Source organism: Eschrichtius robustus, chromosome 14 (genome assembly GCF_028021215.1).
Source record: "Eschrichtius robustus isolate mEscRob2 chromosome 14, mEscRob2.pri, whole genome shotgun sequence".
Taxonomy (NCBI): domain Eukaryota; kingdom Metazoa; phylum Chordata; class Mammalia; order Artiodactyla; family Eschrichtiidae; genus Eschrichtius; species Eschrichtius robustus.
Window position 1 is genome coordinate 95,793,553 of NC_090837.1, and position 18,381 is coordinate 95,811,933.

The 18,381-nt window shown below is 35.7% G+C and overlaps 1 protein-coding gene across 1 annotated transcript in view; it reads left to right on the top strand.

The window, feature by feature from the left end:
* Positions 1–221: 221 nt before the first annotated feature.
* C14H18orf63 (chromosome 14 C18orf63 homolog) overlaps positions 222–18,381 on the top strand; it is a 30,953-nt gene continuing 12,793 nt past the window's right edge. The window contains exons 1-7 of the mRNA XM_068563699.1: positions 222–355; positions 2,390–2,468; positions 4,426–4,482; positions 6,272–6,383; positions 7,348–7,389; positions 8,827–8,903; positions 16,178–16,287. Coding sequence (XP_068419800.1) covers positions 222–355; positions 2,390–2,468; positions 4,426–4,482; positions 6,272–6,383; positions 7,348–7,389; positions 8,827–8,903; positions 16,178–16,287 — 611 coding nt within the window. The remainder of the gene's footprint in view (positions 356–2,389; positions 2,469–4,425; positions 4,483–6,271; positions 6,384–7,347; positions 7,390–8,826; positions 8,904–16,177; positions 16,288–18,381) is intronic.

The window sequence follows — 18,381 nt, forward strand, 5'->3', positions numbered from 1 at the left end:
CCAAATTCTAGATTATCATTAGAAAACCTCAAAGGTAAAATGTGAATGATATTTAACTGCTGATGTTTGCTAACTTGTTTTTATCATCTTATACTAACACAATATCAAATATTCTGTAATGGATTGGTATTGAAACCCTATTGGTAAAATAGTTTGCTACCCTTTTATTGTTGTTTATTTTTAAAGGCCTGATTACTGAGACATTCAGTCAACAAGAAAGTATGAATGACTCTAGGCAGCAGTCACTGTTCTTCATCACACTTCCAGATTTACACAGACTCTGTGCTGTCAGGATAATATTGAGTAATGGAGTGGCAGATACTGAGATGAGGAGCACCCAGGTGAAGATATGCAGGTAAAAAAACACATCGTATAACTAAGACTTCATAAACTTTTTGAGACCTTTAAGAACTGTTTTAGTAGTATCTCCTTTAAAGCAAAATACTCATTTACTTAATCTGTTTATATAATTTTGAAATAAAGGAATTCAGTTTTGTTCTAATCAGGTATATTGAATTACATTTAGGGGAGGACTTGAAATACTTGAGATAGACTATCTCACTGTTGAGTTTTTATATTTGCGGCTTCTTGTGTGATATTTTAATTTAAATATTTTATAGACATTGATGAATTAAATCAGGCTCCCAAAACATAGAGGTAGTAATTAATAAATATATATGAAGTACCTGCTGTTTATGAAGCACTTTAGGAGATACTGTAAACATTTTAGAATAATATAATTTTTAAATTTTCAGGTTGATATAAGAGTATTTCTGAAGAGTATTTCTCCAAGAACTATCTTGAAATATCTGACCCAAGATAGTCTTTGAAAAACAGCTTAGTTGAAGCCTAAAGTGTAACACTGTGATTACTGAGGACCCACCATGTATTAGTCCCTTAAATTGTTTGAGACATTCAAAAAAGAACTCTTAGAATACGTAACAATATTATATCTGTAACTGAATTTCTTGGAGAGGAACAAACACGTATAAGATTGCCAGGGGCCGGAAATAAGACACTCTTGGGTGTCCTCCATTTTGCTCTTATTTATAACACTTTTCTTCTGCCCACTGTATATTTTCCCACTCAAGTGCAGCCAGGAGTCTGTACCCTTCCTGCTAAGGTACAATTTGATACCCATTGAGCATTCACTTGTGACCCCTTTGGGAAACAAATAAGTAGAAAACCTTAAGAGAGATTTTTTGCTGTTCACCCTCATATGGGTCATGCCCATAGAGAGGGGTGTTTTGACTCATCATTCCAATCACTGACAAAGAGGCTGGAACTGAGAGAGCAGAGCCGTGGTTGTGTCAGACAAAGGCAGGCCTTGCAAAAGCACGTACCTGCTGCACCACAGTTCCAACAAAGACGAGGCCACCAGAAACAGATTGACCTATCTCACTTTTTGATGTAATCCCACACACACACACTCCTGGTTTTTAAAATTTGTTTCCTTGATGATTAATAATTTTGAGAATTTTTACATTTCCACCTCTATTCCCTTTTATGTTTTTCCCATTTTTTCCAACAAAATTATTGATGGTAACTTGAATTGTAATGGTTGTTGTTGTAAGTTCATTTGGCTTTTGAATACTGAAATAAAACCGCTACCCACTTCATTCTGACTTGGAAAAAAATTCCTTTTTGAAGAAAAAGAATCTAGTCAATAGTTCTCACACTAAAGTAGTTGATAACTTCGCTGGTGGGTGAATCCTTAGACTCTTTCCTCCAGTGCTTCTGACCACTACTTTAAAAATTAAAAAAAAGGAAAATGGGAGAAACAGGAATTCAAAGAGCTGGATTCTTCACAGTGGTTAGACTTTTTCAAGTCTATACTTAAGATAGAATTGAAGTTTTAAAAGAGAAATTTGGGGACTTCCCTGGTGGTCCAGTGGGTAAGACTCTGCGCTCCCAATGCAGGGGGCCTGGGTTCGATCCTGGGTGGGGGAACTAGATCCTGCATGCATGCCACAACTAAGAGTTTGCATGCTGCAACTAAGAGTCCGCATGCCGCAACGAAGGTCCCACGTGCCGCAACGAAGGTCCCACGTGCTGCAACTAAGACCTGGCGCAGCCAAAATAAATAAATAAAATTAAAGAGAAATTTTGGTTCACAGATGAAAGGAGTTAGGAAACAGATGCATGGACAAGTTTTCATATTAATATATCTAAAACTTTATAATTCTCTTAATTCAAATCTTGCCTGATTGCTTACAATGTTCAAGGTAACATGCTAAGCATGGGGAGAGATACAGAAATCTATCATACAGTCCTTGGCTAGAAGAAACTTAAGCTTTTGATTGGAACTAAGCAATTTTTAAATGTTCTGGTAAAGTAAAAACAGAGAGTGGGCAGTCCACTTTAAAATTAATACATTTCATCTCCACAGGCAATTGCTGTTTTTGCACCAAGATATCCTGACATCACCTGTACCTGAAATATTTACCCAAATTTGGGTGGTGATGGCGGTTAGTATTTTAACATTTTATAATGTATTATTACTAATTATTGGGAGCAATGTTGATAAACATTAATTCAGGTATTAATTATAGCTCAAATTGAACATGGTTTATGAAGACAAATTATGTTGTGTTGTAGGTTGATCAAACCATTAACAGACTTTAACTTTGATATACCTGATGTTTAAGATCCATTTTTGTGGCTCTAAATTAATATTTAGTTTTCCCTGTCATTAATGTTAAGATAAAGATTATCAATGAATAAAATAACGTTACAGCATAATTTTTAAGATAGCACAGACTTAATCCTTTTCTTATATTTTATTCTTTAGAATTACATTTAATATAAAAGAAGTTTCTTGTTCCAGCAAATCTCCAATTGTTTTTAAAGAACTTAGGTCAATAGGTTTTTTTTTTCTTTTGAATATTTGAATTTTATTTTATTTATTTTTTTATACAGCAGGTTCTTATTAGTTATCCATTTTATACATATTAGTGTATATATGTCAATCCCAGTCTCCCAATTCATCATACCACCACCTGCTCAATAGTTTTTTTTTAATTTGGAAATTTCATTAAAATTTTTTCTTAGTAAAATTAGAACAAGAAATATATTTTCCAGTGCTGTATATAACTGGGAATGATAAATGAAGTACCAAGAATCTTTATAAAAATTATATTATCCTGAGATTTTTGTCAAAAATCTTTCTGAAAAATCCTCTTTTTCTGAGATTTTAATTCCCCAGAATCCAGTGAAATCACTATTTAACAACAGTGCTGATAGACCATTCAAAATCTTCTTCAGGTCTTTTATTTCTCTTCTAGGTTTTATGGTTGTATGTCCATCTTTTATCTTTTCATCTTTAATATAGCTTTTAAGAAAGACAAGCTGTTGGTGAACAAGTAGACAGTAAAGTCTCTTATTTGTGTTCTTTTCTACCTGAAAAATTTATGAAACAAGGAGGACATTGTTTTAGCGTTCTAGTAAATTCTAGTATCCTAATCTTAGCAAGAATAGTAAGAGGAAAATTGCCATCTAAAAATATGTTTTACTTTCTTACAAAGATACTACATGCTGTAAAAATTTTTACAAAAATATTTAAAATAGAAAATGGGATTATTATACATACTATTTTGAAACTTACCTTTTATTTCCCCTTTAACAGCCTGGGTATTGTTCTGTGTCAGTACATATATTTTACTCATTTTTAAGGATGTGAAATATTTCATTGTATGGGTATGTAATAATTTACTTATTACCTTCTAATGCTCATCTGAGTTTCTAGTCTTGTGCTATTATAAACAATGCTTCAGAAAGTGGAAATTATATCATTTTTATTTATCTGGTAGTTTCTGTGGGTTACAGTCTTAGAGTTTGGATTGCAGTACATTTTAAACTATAATCTACATGCTGCTAAATTGTGCTCTGAAAAGCTTGGACTAGATTACATTTAATAAATAGTGTATGAGGGAACCTATATTTCCACATCCTCACAAACACTGAATATTAGCAGTCTTTGCATATCTGCCAATTTGTTAGGTTAAAAATATCAATAATATCTTCTTTTAATTTCTGTTTCATTGGTTAGTTGGAACACCTTGGCCTTTTGAACTTTCTCTTGATCTTCTACTTGTGTCCATTTTCCTTATTCACGTCTAAGAAATTATTGTTTATTAAGAAAGGTATTAAATATTTATTATACGAAATTTATTGGCCTTTTCATTTATATGGTTTCTGGATTCAGGTCACTCCCAGAAAGGCTTTCCTCACTTTGGAATGTACCCACAGATTCTATTTCAGGAAGAGAATGATTATTACCTACTTCTTTCTCCTGGGCATAGAAACTGTTAGGATGATGGCCCTCTGCTTTGCTCTGCTCTATAATGTTTAAATTCTTTATGTAGTGCATTATTTAATAATATATTTATGTTAAGTCCTTCTTATCAATGTGGATTTTTTTAATAGATACCATTTTATAAAGCTGGAAAACTTAATGCCTATATTGAAAAATATGGAGCTAAGGTAAGTTTTAAAAAGGATAATAATTCCAGATGTTGTTTATATTGATTTTGTATTCAACTTCTTTTGTCAGTAAACAAAAATTAGAGTATCTTTCTCATAAGTTATTGCTATGCATGTGAAAGAACCCAACATTTTTTTTCCCAGAACAATTATTTTATGCCCATTTAGTAGAGAAAGAGGGGAAGAGTCTTAATTTTGTTGGGTACTTCCTTGCAGGCATTTTATGTGGCATAATTTCACTTATCATCTGTATCTTCCAAGAAGTGAATATCCCCATTTTTACAGATGAAGAAAATGAAACCCAGAGAGGTGAAAATATTGTCCACAATCATATAGCTAATAAGTAGGGGAACAAAACAGTATGGATTGTATTTCCCGTGGTGGTGAGTATCTGGATCTTAGCAAGAAAAAAAAATGAATACGTGGAGTTGAGCACCTGTCATGTCTCAGTTACTCAGGCCGTGGAGACTTTGCTGGAGCTCCCTTCATGTCTCTGCATTGATCTCTGAGGCACTGTATCCTTGGTTATTCTAGCAGTCCATCCAGGCATCACTGCTGGCCTCTGTTCCTAGACCTAGTGAGGTTCGGGTTAATGAGGTTTTTAGTCATCTCCAAGATGAGATGCTTTCTTTAAGTTCTAGGAGGATGATAAGATCTCAGCAATACCCGGAGATTCTTTGCAGTTCCCTGCGAAATGTTTGAATAACCTGAAAGCTGGTTTTAGCCGTCATTTACAATCTGTGGGAAGGCAGTATTCTTTCCCACCCTTGTGGAGCCTTCGTGATTATGCTCAATTTTTCTTTATATAGATATTTTCTACATGATAATAATCACAGCAAATATTTATTGCACATCTATAATATACTGAGCACTTTACTTGTTTCTGGAGATAAAGCTGTGAACCAGATAAACTTCCTGCCTTCAGGAATCTTAAAGTAGGAAATAATTCCCTCCTTTTTACTTATTGGGTGACAGTTATCTTTGGCTCGCTCACTTTTCTACATGCTAGCAAAGGCAATGGCAGTGTTTTCTTCTGGGCTACATTTGTAAGGACGTTTGTATAGCAAACAGCCCTGAGAAGTTTCCTCATATGCGTGTGCTATTCCATATGCAACTGAATACTCAAGGAGGGACTCCGCTGATCTCAGAGTTTTCTCTCTATGCAGCTCTCTTCTCTCAATACTTAACCCCCAAACTCTAGCTCCTTTGGCCTCCCTGGACTCTCAGTTCTGTCTGCTCAACCCACAGAGCCCACTGCCTCTTCCAGGATTCCTCCTCCCTACACTGCAGCCTGGAAACCCTCTTTAATCAATATGCTGGGGGTACTCATGAGTTTCCCATCTGATCATTAAAAATTCTGTACAAGTAGAGATACTCTGCTGGTTGCATGTGTGCCCATGTAAATATTTAATTGTTTTCTGATATTGAACTAGAGTGAAACATGATGAGAAATATTACAATATAGTTCTGGACTTGTTTCCTTTGTGTACAGCAAAATACAAAGTAAAGTTTAAGGTCCTAGCACCGGAGCTCCAAAAATTTAGGCTTATTGAGCCAGGATAAGCAGGTAGAATTTGCCCATTATAGTCATAGTTTCAAAGTGAATATATTTTAACACTTCTTTAACTTTAGAACCAGGTAGGATTAGCTGTAGTGATGACTATAACTTATATCCAGGATAGCCCAGTTTGTTAGGTGGTGATCTAAACACACAGACATTTTTCTCTGAGTTTATAGGGACATAACAATTGCTGTGAACTTGCCCATATTTTGTGCTTTAATATTTTAGGTGGAGGCTCCACAACAAGTAATTCCTGTAATTCTTCAAAACTGCCTTTCATATTCACTCACAGCTAGACTTGCTCCAGCCTGGAATAAAGCTGGCCATCTCTTGGTGCAAGGTGACTTTATCTCTTTCAGTCATTGGGGCTTTCTGAACTAGCTTACTGCTATTATGTACATGTGTTTTTAATTTTAAGATATGTTATTTTTAGGGAATGGTTCTTAAAGCATAGCCCCAACCAAGCATTCTCAAGCAAGCCCACATCAACATAAGTGTCATGTCCTTACTTTGGGATTATATCCAGAGGGCTCCTAGTGTTTCTTTGAAAAAAATGTTTTTATTATAGAATACTTGACATTTAAAGAAGAATAAATATAAGTTATGGAGCATTATAATAAAATGAACACAAATTACCAGTATTGTTGGACCCAAAAGTCTGTTCGAATTTTGTGTTGAGATCTAACTGTTTTCTAAATATTTTATACCAGGAATAAATATTTGAGGGAAGAACTGGGTATTTCTGTCCTTTTAATTGAAGAGATACTTTTTGAGTGATTATATTTTTTCTCTGAATTGTCATTAGATATTCATATAAAACCTCATTTTATTTATTTTTAAAATTTTATTTATTTATTCATTTATTTATTTTGGCTGTGTTGGGTCTTCATTGCTCCGCGGGCTTTCTCTAGTTGAGGTGAGCGGGGGCTACTCTTCGTTGCAGTGCGCTGGCTTCTCACTGACGTGGCTTCTCTTGTTGCGGAGCACGGGCTCTAGGCACACGGGTTTCAGTAGTTGTGGCACGCAGGCTCAGTAGTTGTGGCTCACGGGCTCTAGAGCGCAGGCTCAGCAGTTGTGGCACATGGAATTAGTTGCTCCGTGGCATGTGGGATCTTCCCAGACCAGGGCTCGAACCCGTGTCCCCTGCATTGGCAGGCGGATTCTTAACCACTGCACCACCAGGGAAGTCCCTAAAACTGTATTTTAAAGCATTTTCCATAGCTTTGATAATTTTACATAAAAAGGTTATATTAAGCATGATTTATAAGTTTTAATAATATGGCATATCCTATGAATTTTTTAAGGAAGAGAATTTCTTTCTCAGATGGGAAAGCAAAGTGCTGTTGGTAAGTAAAAATACGTAAGTTAATAGTTAAAACATTAATATAATAACAGTTGTTTAAAGAATGGTACAGATGGTTAGGTTGTTAAAATCTTGATGATTAGGTTATATCAGAATTTAATCATATATTGTTATAATCACAGTTTTACTCAGGAAATCACCTCTGGTTCAAAATATACATTCTACTTACATAAGAAAAAAAATTCTCTTAATTGGAATGAAAGCTATATTTTTAATTTCTCTACTTAAAGAAAACTGTGACCCAAAAGGGGTTTAATTCTGCAGGCATTTATAAAGTATAGTTTCCAGAGCTATATCATAAGAATTCTTTAGTACTGTTGTAAGTAAGAACTTTATTTCTTTTGAGTACATGATTCTTCTTCTTCTTAAAAAAAAATATTGTCTAAAGAGACACAGATGATCTAAAATACACAGTTTACAATATGGTTTAATCTAATTCTTTCATTGATGTGCATGGTTGTATTGCAGGTAGACATGTTCCTAAATAGTAGTCCAGAGATAGCAGATAGGGGGAAATCCTAAGCCAAGTAGACATTATTGTCAATCATGGTAGCTTTTACCACCATTTGGCCATAGCCTTAAATCTCGGACTAGCACCTACAATCCACAGGGTATTTGCTCTGAGTTGACTTTCAAGCTGAAGCCTATTTGCCCTCCTTGCTCTGGTTTTATGTTTATGTTGGACAGTGGCAGTCACTGTGCTTTAGCTCTGGATGAAGTTCCATCCCCAAACACTGTCAGGAGACTACAGCTGTCAGAGGTTAAAGATAACAGCTTAGGAGAGCAAAATTCCTCACTCGTGTTAGAATTTTTTCTTCTAGTTTTACTGAATGTAATATTCTATGGCAAAACTGACAAATTGTAGATGTATAACACTACCAGTACACCAGAAGCCCCCTCGTGCTTTATTCCAAGTACCACGATCTGACTTGTATAAGTAATTTTAATCACAAGAAAGCAAGATAGAAGCCTTGGGGCTCTGAAAGATCTGGAATATATCTGCCAGTATATTTGAGGACATTTGTTAGTAAGACTAGTGAAGTCAAAATCATGGCCTGGTACCTCTTCTAATTTAAGAAGAGCCTGCATCTTTCACATAAAATAGATGTCAGACTTCTAAAAAGTATTTGTTGAGTTTTCCTCTCAATTGTGGGATGTCTCATTTTTCTTATTGTAACCCTACCTTACACATACATACCCACATATGCTTTTGTCTTCTTTTAGATGTCTCATCTATAGACCATCAAATATTATATGGTGATTATTTGAATTTTACCATGTGTGAAAAAAATCCGTTCTTAACTGAGTTTCCAACTTGAATAAATTGAGTTAAATTAATTTCTTTTGTTACTAAAATACTTAATTTGATAGGATGGAGTAATAATTCCAGAAAGTTCACAGTTAGTAATTTTATTTTCAGTATTAGACATCAATGTAACAGAAACTCAAGTTTGTCTAAGCATAGAAGCTTACACAATCAGACTGCCACCGCCTCAGGTACCACATATTTTGATTTCTATAATTAACCTTACTATACTTACTATATAATTAATATATTCATTATTATTACTGATATGCTAGGAGGTTTTAATTTTTAACAAGAAGAGTGATAAGAAAGTTTTTATTATCAAAATCCATATTATTAAATGCTTGCTATACTGATATTGTCCTAAATCTGTTTACCAAAGAAAACACGACTCTGTCAGTTTAACACAGATCGAATTATATTACTCCCTTGCTCAAAAATCTTTTTAGGTGGCATTCAAGACTCCACAACCCTGCCCTGCCTCGGCACCCACTTCGTGCCTCTTCTTTCATCTCCAAATATTAAAAATGCGATTTCAGCTCATACTAAATGTAATAACCCCCCACTGGCTTTTTATAGCTTTTTTTTCCATCTATTTTTTACACATAACAGTTTTTTCCTTCTTAGTGGAAGGATATGTCTTTTATTTTGCTAATTCTCGTAGCACCCAGCATAGAATCTTACACATTAATGGTAACTCAGTAAATGGTATTTTCCTTCTTCTATGACAGTGGTTCTCAACAGAGAAGGGTGGAGGGTAAAATTAGTGATTTTGTTCCCCGTGAGACATTTGTAATGTCTGGAGAAAACTTGGTTATCACAAAGTGGGAGGGGTGTGTTGCTACTGGCATTTAGTGGATAGAGGCCAGGATGCTGGTAAATATTCTACAGTACACAGGACAGCAACCCCACTGCCATCCCCACAAAGAGTTTTCCAGCCCAAGCTGTCAGTAGTGTCCAGATTGAGAAACCCCACTCATAGCACAGATGACTCTTCCTTTGCTTAGAGTGCCCCTCTGATTGGCTATACATTATGCTTATTCTTTAAGGGCCAGCTCAAATGCTACTTTATTCATTTCTCTATAATTTTTTGATTACCTGTTATGTTGAGGCAATAGACTTGTCAAAAATGAATAGGATCTACTTTCTGGCCCTCAAGAGTTATGTAAGCCAGTAGGAAAGCTGACCTGAATATAAATAATTGGAATTGTTACTGAGTCAAAGCTCATACTGCCCGCTGCACGACAGTCCAGTAAATTGAAAGATGAGGCGTTGGGGCAAGGAGTAGTCACTTGCCAGCAGACCGAGACTGTGGTGGGCTAGTGTCCCAGAGACCCATCTTACCCGAGTTAGAGTTCAGGCTTCTTTTATACTAAAAAGGGAGGGCTGTGGCTAGTTGTTGCAAACTTCTCGGTGCCCGAATCCTTTGTTCTTGCAGCTGTCCATGTAGGTCAGGTCACGATGTTCCTGTAAACCTCCAACAGGACAAATGTTATTCTCTGTTCCACAACTTTTTATCTCTATATGAACGAAAAGTGTTATACCTTTAAAGGTCAAACCTGGGAGGCAGAGCCTTGAGAGTGGGCCATCGTGTATATTTCAGGTTTGTTCTTCTCTGTTACAGAATGGGCGGCATAACGTGAATATCTGGTACTGATGAGGAACCTTCCCAAGGCTCCAAACCCACTGTGATCTCTCACCCTCTTTTAAACCTTCACACTACTCTTCACCATGCTCACATACTTATTTGTATTTTTATTTATCTATTTACTTTAATATTTATTTATTTATTTGGCTGTGCCAGGTCTTAGTTGCGGCACGGGGGATCTTTGTTGGGGCATGCGGAATGTTTAGTTGCGGCATGCAAACTCTTAGTTGCGGCATGTAGGATCTTGTTCCCTGACCAGGGATCGAACCCGGGCCCCCTGCATTGGGAGCACGGAGTCTTAGCCACTGGACCACCAGGGAGGTCCCCCTCTTTGTATTTTTAGAGTTATACTCATTTCTGTATCTCCAACTTGCCTTATAATAAGCTTCTTAGGGACCAATATTGTGTCTTACTGCCCTTTGAATTTTCTACAGATGATACTTCTGTTTTATATATCTGAGATTTGAACCAATTAGAGAATGACAAAGAAGAGTATGACATATAGAGATCAGAACACCACCTTTATTACTAGGATGAGAATATAATTTATCATCCAAAATGAACACTTTTGAGAGTGAAAGGGACACTAGCTAACCTAATGGGATACTGGCCCAATGTGTATGAACTGGGATATGTTAAAAGTTAAAATCAGATCAATCAAAATTGTATTTATTAAGAGTTTATTGTGCATAAAACTATAGTTTGTGAACTGAGAGTCTTCAAACCAATAGTGGAATGAAGCTCAGAGGTGTGTTTTTATAGGACAGCTTATATAGCAAAAATGTGGAAGCTGTTTAATCTTTATAATGACTGGTTATAGCAGTGGGGTTTCCAAATGACAGGGGATTGGTTAAAAGTTATTGTAGCATACCACTTTGGAAAACAGTGTGGTTCATTTATGATTTTTGGAGACATTTACAAGAAATAATCTAAGTTAAATTTCGCTTGTGTTGCAGAATAAGCTAAATTAGGCTTTGCCTTTGTAGCTTGACTGGTATTGTCTGCCTAAGGAATTTTCAAGTTTGGTCTCCATTTTAATTATTTTAACAGATATACGGTCACACTGTTTATTACTGAAAAAGAAAAACAGCTACTGGAGAATGTGACCTGTCTGAACCCTAGAATTAGGTAGATTGACCCACCAACTTATGGCAGTAACAGAAACCCACAGATTCACTTGGGAGATCAGGCACTATTCCCAGTATGACTGAGAGAATACAGAACACCACTCTTTGCCAGCAGGCCAGCTCCCAAGAGGACGAGGTAGGAGTTGTCCCAGTTTTACCAACCAGATAAGCCATCCCATCTGCCCTGGGAGGAGTGAATGAAGGAGGAGAGTGACATCATGAATATGTGTTAGTAGACCGTTCTCGACATGGAAGCAAACACCAGAAATGGGGGCGATATGCTCTTCTCTTCTGTTCAACATTTACACTCAACAGATGCTTGTTCAGTTTATTTAAATTGATTCCCTAAATTATAATTGCTCATCAGTTCCTCTAAATCTCACTTTACTTACACTTTTGATATGTCATTTTTCACCTCCAGACTGCTATAAAAATTAGTTTCATACATGTCTATGTTCCTACTAAGTTGTAATTTCTCTGAGAGTCTGGGTCCTGCCTTATTTACCTTTGTTCCCAATATACTAAAAGATAATTGGATTGAATTTTCATTTTATCAAAATCTAGTATTGGTTATAGGTCCGGAGCAGGGAATAAAGGTGAGGAGGAGGATATTTACCATCTCTCTCCTTTCCAGTTCATCTTCTACACTTTCATTCTCCTTATTAAAAATCTACCATGAAAAAAAAAAAATCTACCATGGCTTCTATTATCAATAAGATGAAATCTCAACTCTTTAGTATAATATACCAGTTGACCCAAATTTACCTTATGCATAACCTCATCTCCCCCATCATTGCTCTCCAAGTAGCCAAACTACTAATTGTTTCTCAAAGATAACATGGTCTTTCATACTTACACGTGTTTGTTCATACTGTTCTCCAAGCTTGTCGTGTCCGTTCTCTGGCTCATCTTCCCACTCGTCTTTCAAGGCTTATTTCAGATATAACCCCTCTGTGAAGACTTACACAACTCCCAAGACTCATCTCTCACCGTGCTCCCCTGGCCGTGTGTATCACATATTCTTGTCCACGTAACTATCTCATTAAACTTAGAAGTCTTAGAAGGAAGGGCCTGTGTCTTAATTGATTTTTCTATCATCAGAGCCTACCATAGTACCTGTCACTCCAGTAAATATTTGTGGAATGAGTGGAAGGTTGAGTGGAGTGGAAGACTAATTTATATGTTGAACTAAGTGACATTTGTTTCTATATCCTATTTAACTCCTGTGGGCTACAAATTGTAGTAGTTTTCTAAATTCTGATCTTTGATCCTATCTAGGCAAATTTTAAGACAGTTTATCATAATTCATTATGAGAAATGGGATTTTAGCCTTTATCTTTAGGGTTTAAATGGATTCAAGAAGTATTTGAAACAGTAATTTACTCATTTATCGAATTTTAGACTATTTTAAACTTTAAAATAATGCATTCCTGACAGTTAAGTGTTTAAAAAGAAATGTATATGCATAAACTGCCGTTTTACTGGTTGATGCTTTGAGATTATAACTGAATCCACAGTTACATGAGGAATATATTCCAGAATAGCATTATGTAATCTTAAGCTATTTGCCTTGATCATTTAATTATATGGAAAATTTGGGAAATGGGCACCTGGAAACAAATTTGTATTTATTCCATAGACAACTATTTATTGGTTGTCATTATGTATACATGCACGGTGCTGATGGAAGACATCTTTTCCTTCCAGAAGTTTTTATCTTGGTCAGAAGAAAAGGCATGCACACACAACTTACCAGGAGAAAGAAACATTTCCTCAGCACCGGTTAAATTCACGCACCGAAAAAATTCATTGTAGGCTTAGAACTACATTAAAGTCCCCAGTTCTGCACTTATTAGCAGTGCCTCTTTGGGCATGTTACTAAATTGCCCTGGATCTCTTATAAATTGAAGGTAATGATATTTACCTCATACAATGTTAGGAGGTTAATGGGATAAAGTACATTAAGTGTACATAGTAGAGGTTCAAAAAGGATGGCTATTGTTATTACTTTATAAGTAAATTGAGACACAGAGTTTAAGTAACTTGCTGTAGGTCATAAAGGTAAATAGATTCAGGATTTAGATTTTGTCCTTCCACTCTCTTCTTTCTACTACACTACATCATACTTCCTTTACCTAGCCTTGGGTTCCTTGGCTCAAATTTTTATATCCCAAAGAGCCTTACAGAAGTACATACCTAATAAGTATTGAGTAAAAAACACAACAATTGAATAGCAGTTTTTTGGCAATAGAGTATCAAAATAATTGTTATAGGAACTATGTTTCTTTAGGAGTTCAGAGAAAAAGGAGATGTCTGAGGGAATTCATATTTGAAACCTTTGGAACTTTGACAAAGTTTTCCTCTCTTCTTGAATCAACTCCTTTTTTGATTTCTCTGAAACTGTTTTGGTTTTTTTTTCCCCCAGAATCTCCTCCATTCATTCATGGCTCATCTTTCTCTTATCACAGTGTAAATGTTGCTTATCACACTGTAAATGGAACCCTTGGGTTCCATTTTCAGCCCTCTTTTCTTCTCCTTCACAGGCTCACCCATTCCAGTGGTGAACCTATACAGTGATACCTCCCAGACATCCTTGTATAATTTCAGCTTGTCTGTCCTTTCTCTGATACTTTCACATGAATATACTAATGGTACTCAGACCCAGTTGTGTCTGAAACTGAATTATTTACTTGTCACCCTCCCCAGCCCCAACTCTGCTCCTCCTTTGAATTTACTCTTTTGGTCACTGGCATCAACAGCCAGTAAGTTACCCAGCCAGAGGCTTCAGGGTCATCTTTGGTTCTTGCTTGCTATATCCAATCGCTCTTTAATAGTCTGCCTTTGTCTCTGAAATCTCTTCCTCTCTGTCTTCATTTCCAGTGCTCTAATCTAGACTCCTTTCCTTTGCTTGAACTATTAAAATGGTCTCCATTTTGGCCTTCCTGTTTCCAGCATTTTTCCTTCTTGTTCTCTAAATTTTCCTCACAGTGTCAACAGAGTTCTCTTTCTAAAACAGAGGTCCCCAACGTAAATATCTCTAGTATCTCAATGTTGCCTAGGGAAGATAAAGTCCAAATTCTTTAAGTTGGCATTATAAGGAGGAAGTGATATTTATTGAGTACCTTCTTATGTGGGTTTGCTCACATAAGGACACAAATATTTGTTAAGTAAATAAATGCAAAGAGTTAATAAATGATAGGTAAATCAGAGTCTGTTGGGGTGTATAGTGAAGAGGTGAGTGGTTTGCTGGTCTTCAGAAAACTCTTAAGTTGAGAAAGACCAATATAAACATAGTGCTCGTATCATGGAGATCCTGCAGGAATTGCCTTGAGTCCCTGAATAGTTTAGAAAATAGAAGGATATAAACTCAAGCTGTGTAAATAGATGTATGTGAGAACTCATAAACTGCAAACATTAGGAACTGATACCCACCTTCTCTGAATTCGATTTCAGGTTCTGTTTTTCCTTAAATAATTTATTGATCCACCTGCAGCCAGTCTTTTCTAACAGTAATAGCCATTCCTGCACTGACCATCTTTTTCTTAACACACAGCTTAGGCAACTAATCTCTTAAGCACAGAATATCACAGCACAAGATTTATTTCCAGTGTACAGCACAATAGGTATCTTTTCATTCTTGGTGTCCTTTCAACATGACCAGCACTTATCATCTTCCTCTTCCTACATCCATGGTTTTTTGCTCTGTCCTGCTCCCCATTTCCATTAATCTAATAAATGCAATGGAAATTTAGAGAAGGGTAAGTCACTGAATGTGGAGGAGAAGGGTCTAGATTTAGGCCCGTAAGGTTTGTATTGGTAGAACTCAGGTAAATCAGAGCGGGGGCAATGCTTTAAGCCAGTGCATTGTTAAAATGCTTATGACTTGTCCAGGCAATAAAAAGTTGGCCAGGTTAGCTGGAGTTCATTGAAAAGCAGTAGGCAATAAAGTTAGAATGTTGTTTCCCAAAAGATGGATGATAAGGGCAAATGATTGTGAACCATTCTCTCTAATCTTAATACAGTGTCCTCTCACCCATTAATACTTATTTTCCACCTCACTTGAGGTCTCTCTAATCTCTGGCTCACTGTAAGAAAATGCCCCACACTTCCCAGGGTGAGAAAACTGTAAGTGGCAAGTTGTTGGCTGCCTACAGGCTTAAATACCCTACAGACAGGGCACCTGAGGACCAGAGAAAAAAGCATTCCAAGACATGGAAAAGGGATACAAAAGGAGAGTGGGAGTATTGGCTCTGTCCTCTCCCCTCCAAAAGACCAGATAGAGGTATAACTCCCTAACAAATCCTCCAGTTAAAAAAATTTTTTTTAATTTAGTTAAGATGCTATTCTGACAAAATGTAAATACCTTCCTCTGGACAGAGATTCAACTTCTTATAAATTAACATAATTAAAGAAACTGAAAACCAGTTCAAATAAGTACAAAATAGGAGTTTGGGTTTGGAAGATAAGAGGGAAAGCATGAAATATTTGATATACTGTATAGAGGAGAAACAGGGTGAGCTGAAACACTGATTACATTATGTAAAGTGGTTATGTATGATTTAGTGTAATAGCCTTTGAAACTATATAATGTATAACTGACTCTGTAATAAATCTGTGTTGTTTAATGTTTCTTTTTGTTTGCCAAATTCTTTTGAGGACTTATGCATTAAAATCTTACTTCTATTAAAAGCTAAGAGAATTTGATATTTCTCCAAGTATTATAAAGGATTTTGAAACTAACAAGAATGCTGTTATTGCGGGACATTCGATTTTGAGCAACTGGTGCTATGTTTTGCCAAGGTGAGATTTCAATTTGTAATATCTAGGGTGGGTTCAAGATAGTAGTTGTCTCTTATTTTGCTTCAACATTGATATGTGCAAAAGTATAAACCATTTTTGTGAATTTTTGAAACTGAATTATCACTTTAAAAAGGTATTGAAACAATATTGTCATACAGAAGCCATCAAATTACTAAAATAATTTTGTTATACATCTACATTTTTTTTTTTTTGCTGAACATATATCCAACAAAGCACCTTTACTGAGAATACATAATATATTGAATATATAAAGTACTCTTATAATTCAACAATATACAATTCATTTAAAAAATAATTAAAGATTTAAACAAGTAATTCACCAAAAAGATATATGGGTGGCAAGTAAGCACATTAAAAGATGCTCAACATCATTAGCAGTCATTAGGAAAATGCAAATCAAAACCACAATAAGATACTGCTACACACCTACTAGTATAGCCAAAACTAAAAAGCCTGATATAATATTGATGAGAATGTGGAGGAACTGGAAAACTTAAACATGATTGGGAGGAATGTAAAATGGTACAACCACTTTGGAAAACAGTTTGGCAGTGTCTTTAAAAAGTTAAACATATACCTACCATTGCAGTTCAGCCATTCTACTCCTAGGGGTTTACCCAAGAGAAAGGAAAGCATATGTCCATACACAGATTGACATGTATACACTGATGTGTATAAAATTGATGACTAATAAGAACCTGCTGTATAAAAAAATAAATAAAAATTAAATTAAAATTTATTAAAAAAAAAAAAAAGACACAAATGTTCACAGCAGCTTTATTTGTAATAGCCAAAAACTGGAAACAACCAAATGCCCATTAAAAAGTGAATAGGTAAACAAACTGTGGTATATCCACACAATGGAATATTATTTGGCAATAAAAAGGAATGAAATATTGATACCACAACAACATGACTGAAGAATCCAGACCAAAAAATAGTACGTATTATTCCATTTATATAAAAATCTAGAAAATGCAAACTAAGGAAGAATTAGAGGGAGGGATTACAAGGACAGTTTGGAGGGCGATGAGTATGCCTGCTATTTTGATTGTGGTGATGGTTTCATGGTGCACACGTAGGTCAAAATGTACCAAGTCGTACAGTTTAAATATACATAGTTTATTGAGAGTCAGTCATACCTCAATAAAACCGTAACCAAAAAACTACCTTATTTCAACTCATTTTTTGTTTTTTTGAGATTATGAAATGTTCTAAAATTGACTGTGGTGGGAGTTCCCTTGTAGCCTAGTGGTTAGGAATCCAGGCTTTCACTGCTTCGGCCCAGGTTCAATCCCTGTTCGGGGAACTGAGATTCTGCAAGCCACGTGGCACGGCCAAAAAAATTTTAAAATAAACAAAAATAAAATTGACTGTGGTGATGGTTGCACATATCTGGGAATATACTAAAAACCACTGAATTTTATACTTTAAATGGGTGAATTAATTGTATGGTATGTGAGTTAACATCTCAATTAAACTGCTTAAAAATATCTATCTATTGGGAATTCCTTGGTGGTCCAGTGGTGAGGACTCTGCGCTTCCACTGCAGGGGGCACGGGTTTGATCCCTGGTCGGGGAACTAAGATGCCACATGCCACTGGGTGTGGCCAAAAAAATAAAATATCTATCTCCTTTTTTTTTTTTTTTTTTTAAATTTACGTAAGAGTTTAACAAACTTTTTTTTACCTGGAGGAGATACTATAGGCAAGTACATGATTAAAAGTGGGAATGTACATATAGCCTAGAAAATGACAATAACAAGTAGAAACAAGAACTCAAATAGCTCCCCACTCTGGGTCAGCAAACAGCTTGAAAAACCTCAAACTGCCATGAAGGGAGAGCATCATTTTACTGTGTACACGTAGTACCTGGGACTATACTGATAAGCCAAAAATGCCTACTCTATTTGGTAAACTCTGCTAAACAGACCACGTAAACACAGTACACTTTAGAGAGAGAATCTTAAAGTGCACGACTCTAAAGGCCTCTGATATACATTTACATTTTTGTTAGACCTAGTTTTAAAAGAGTAAAATTTCTAGGTATCTCATTATGAAATTACAACTATTA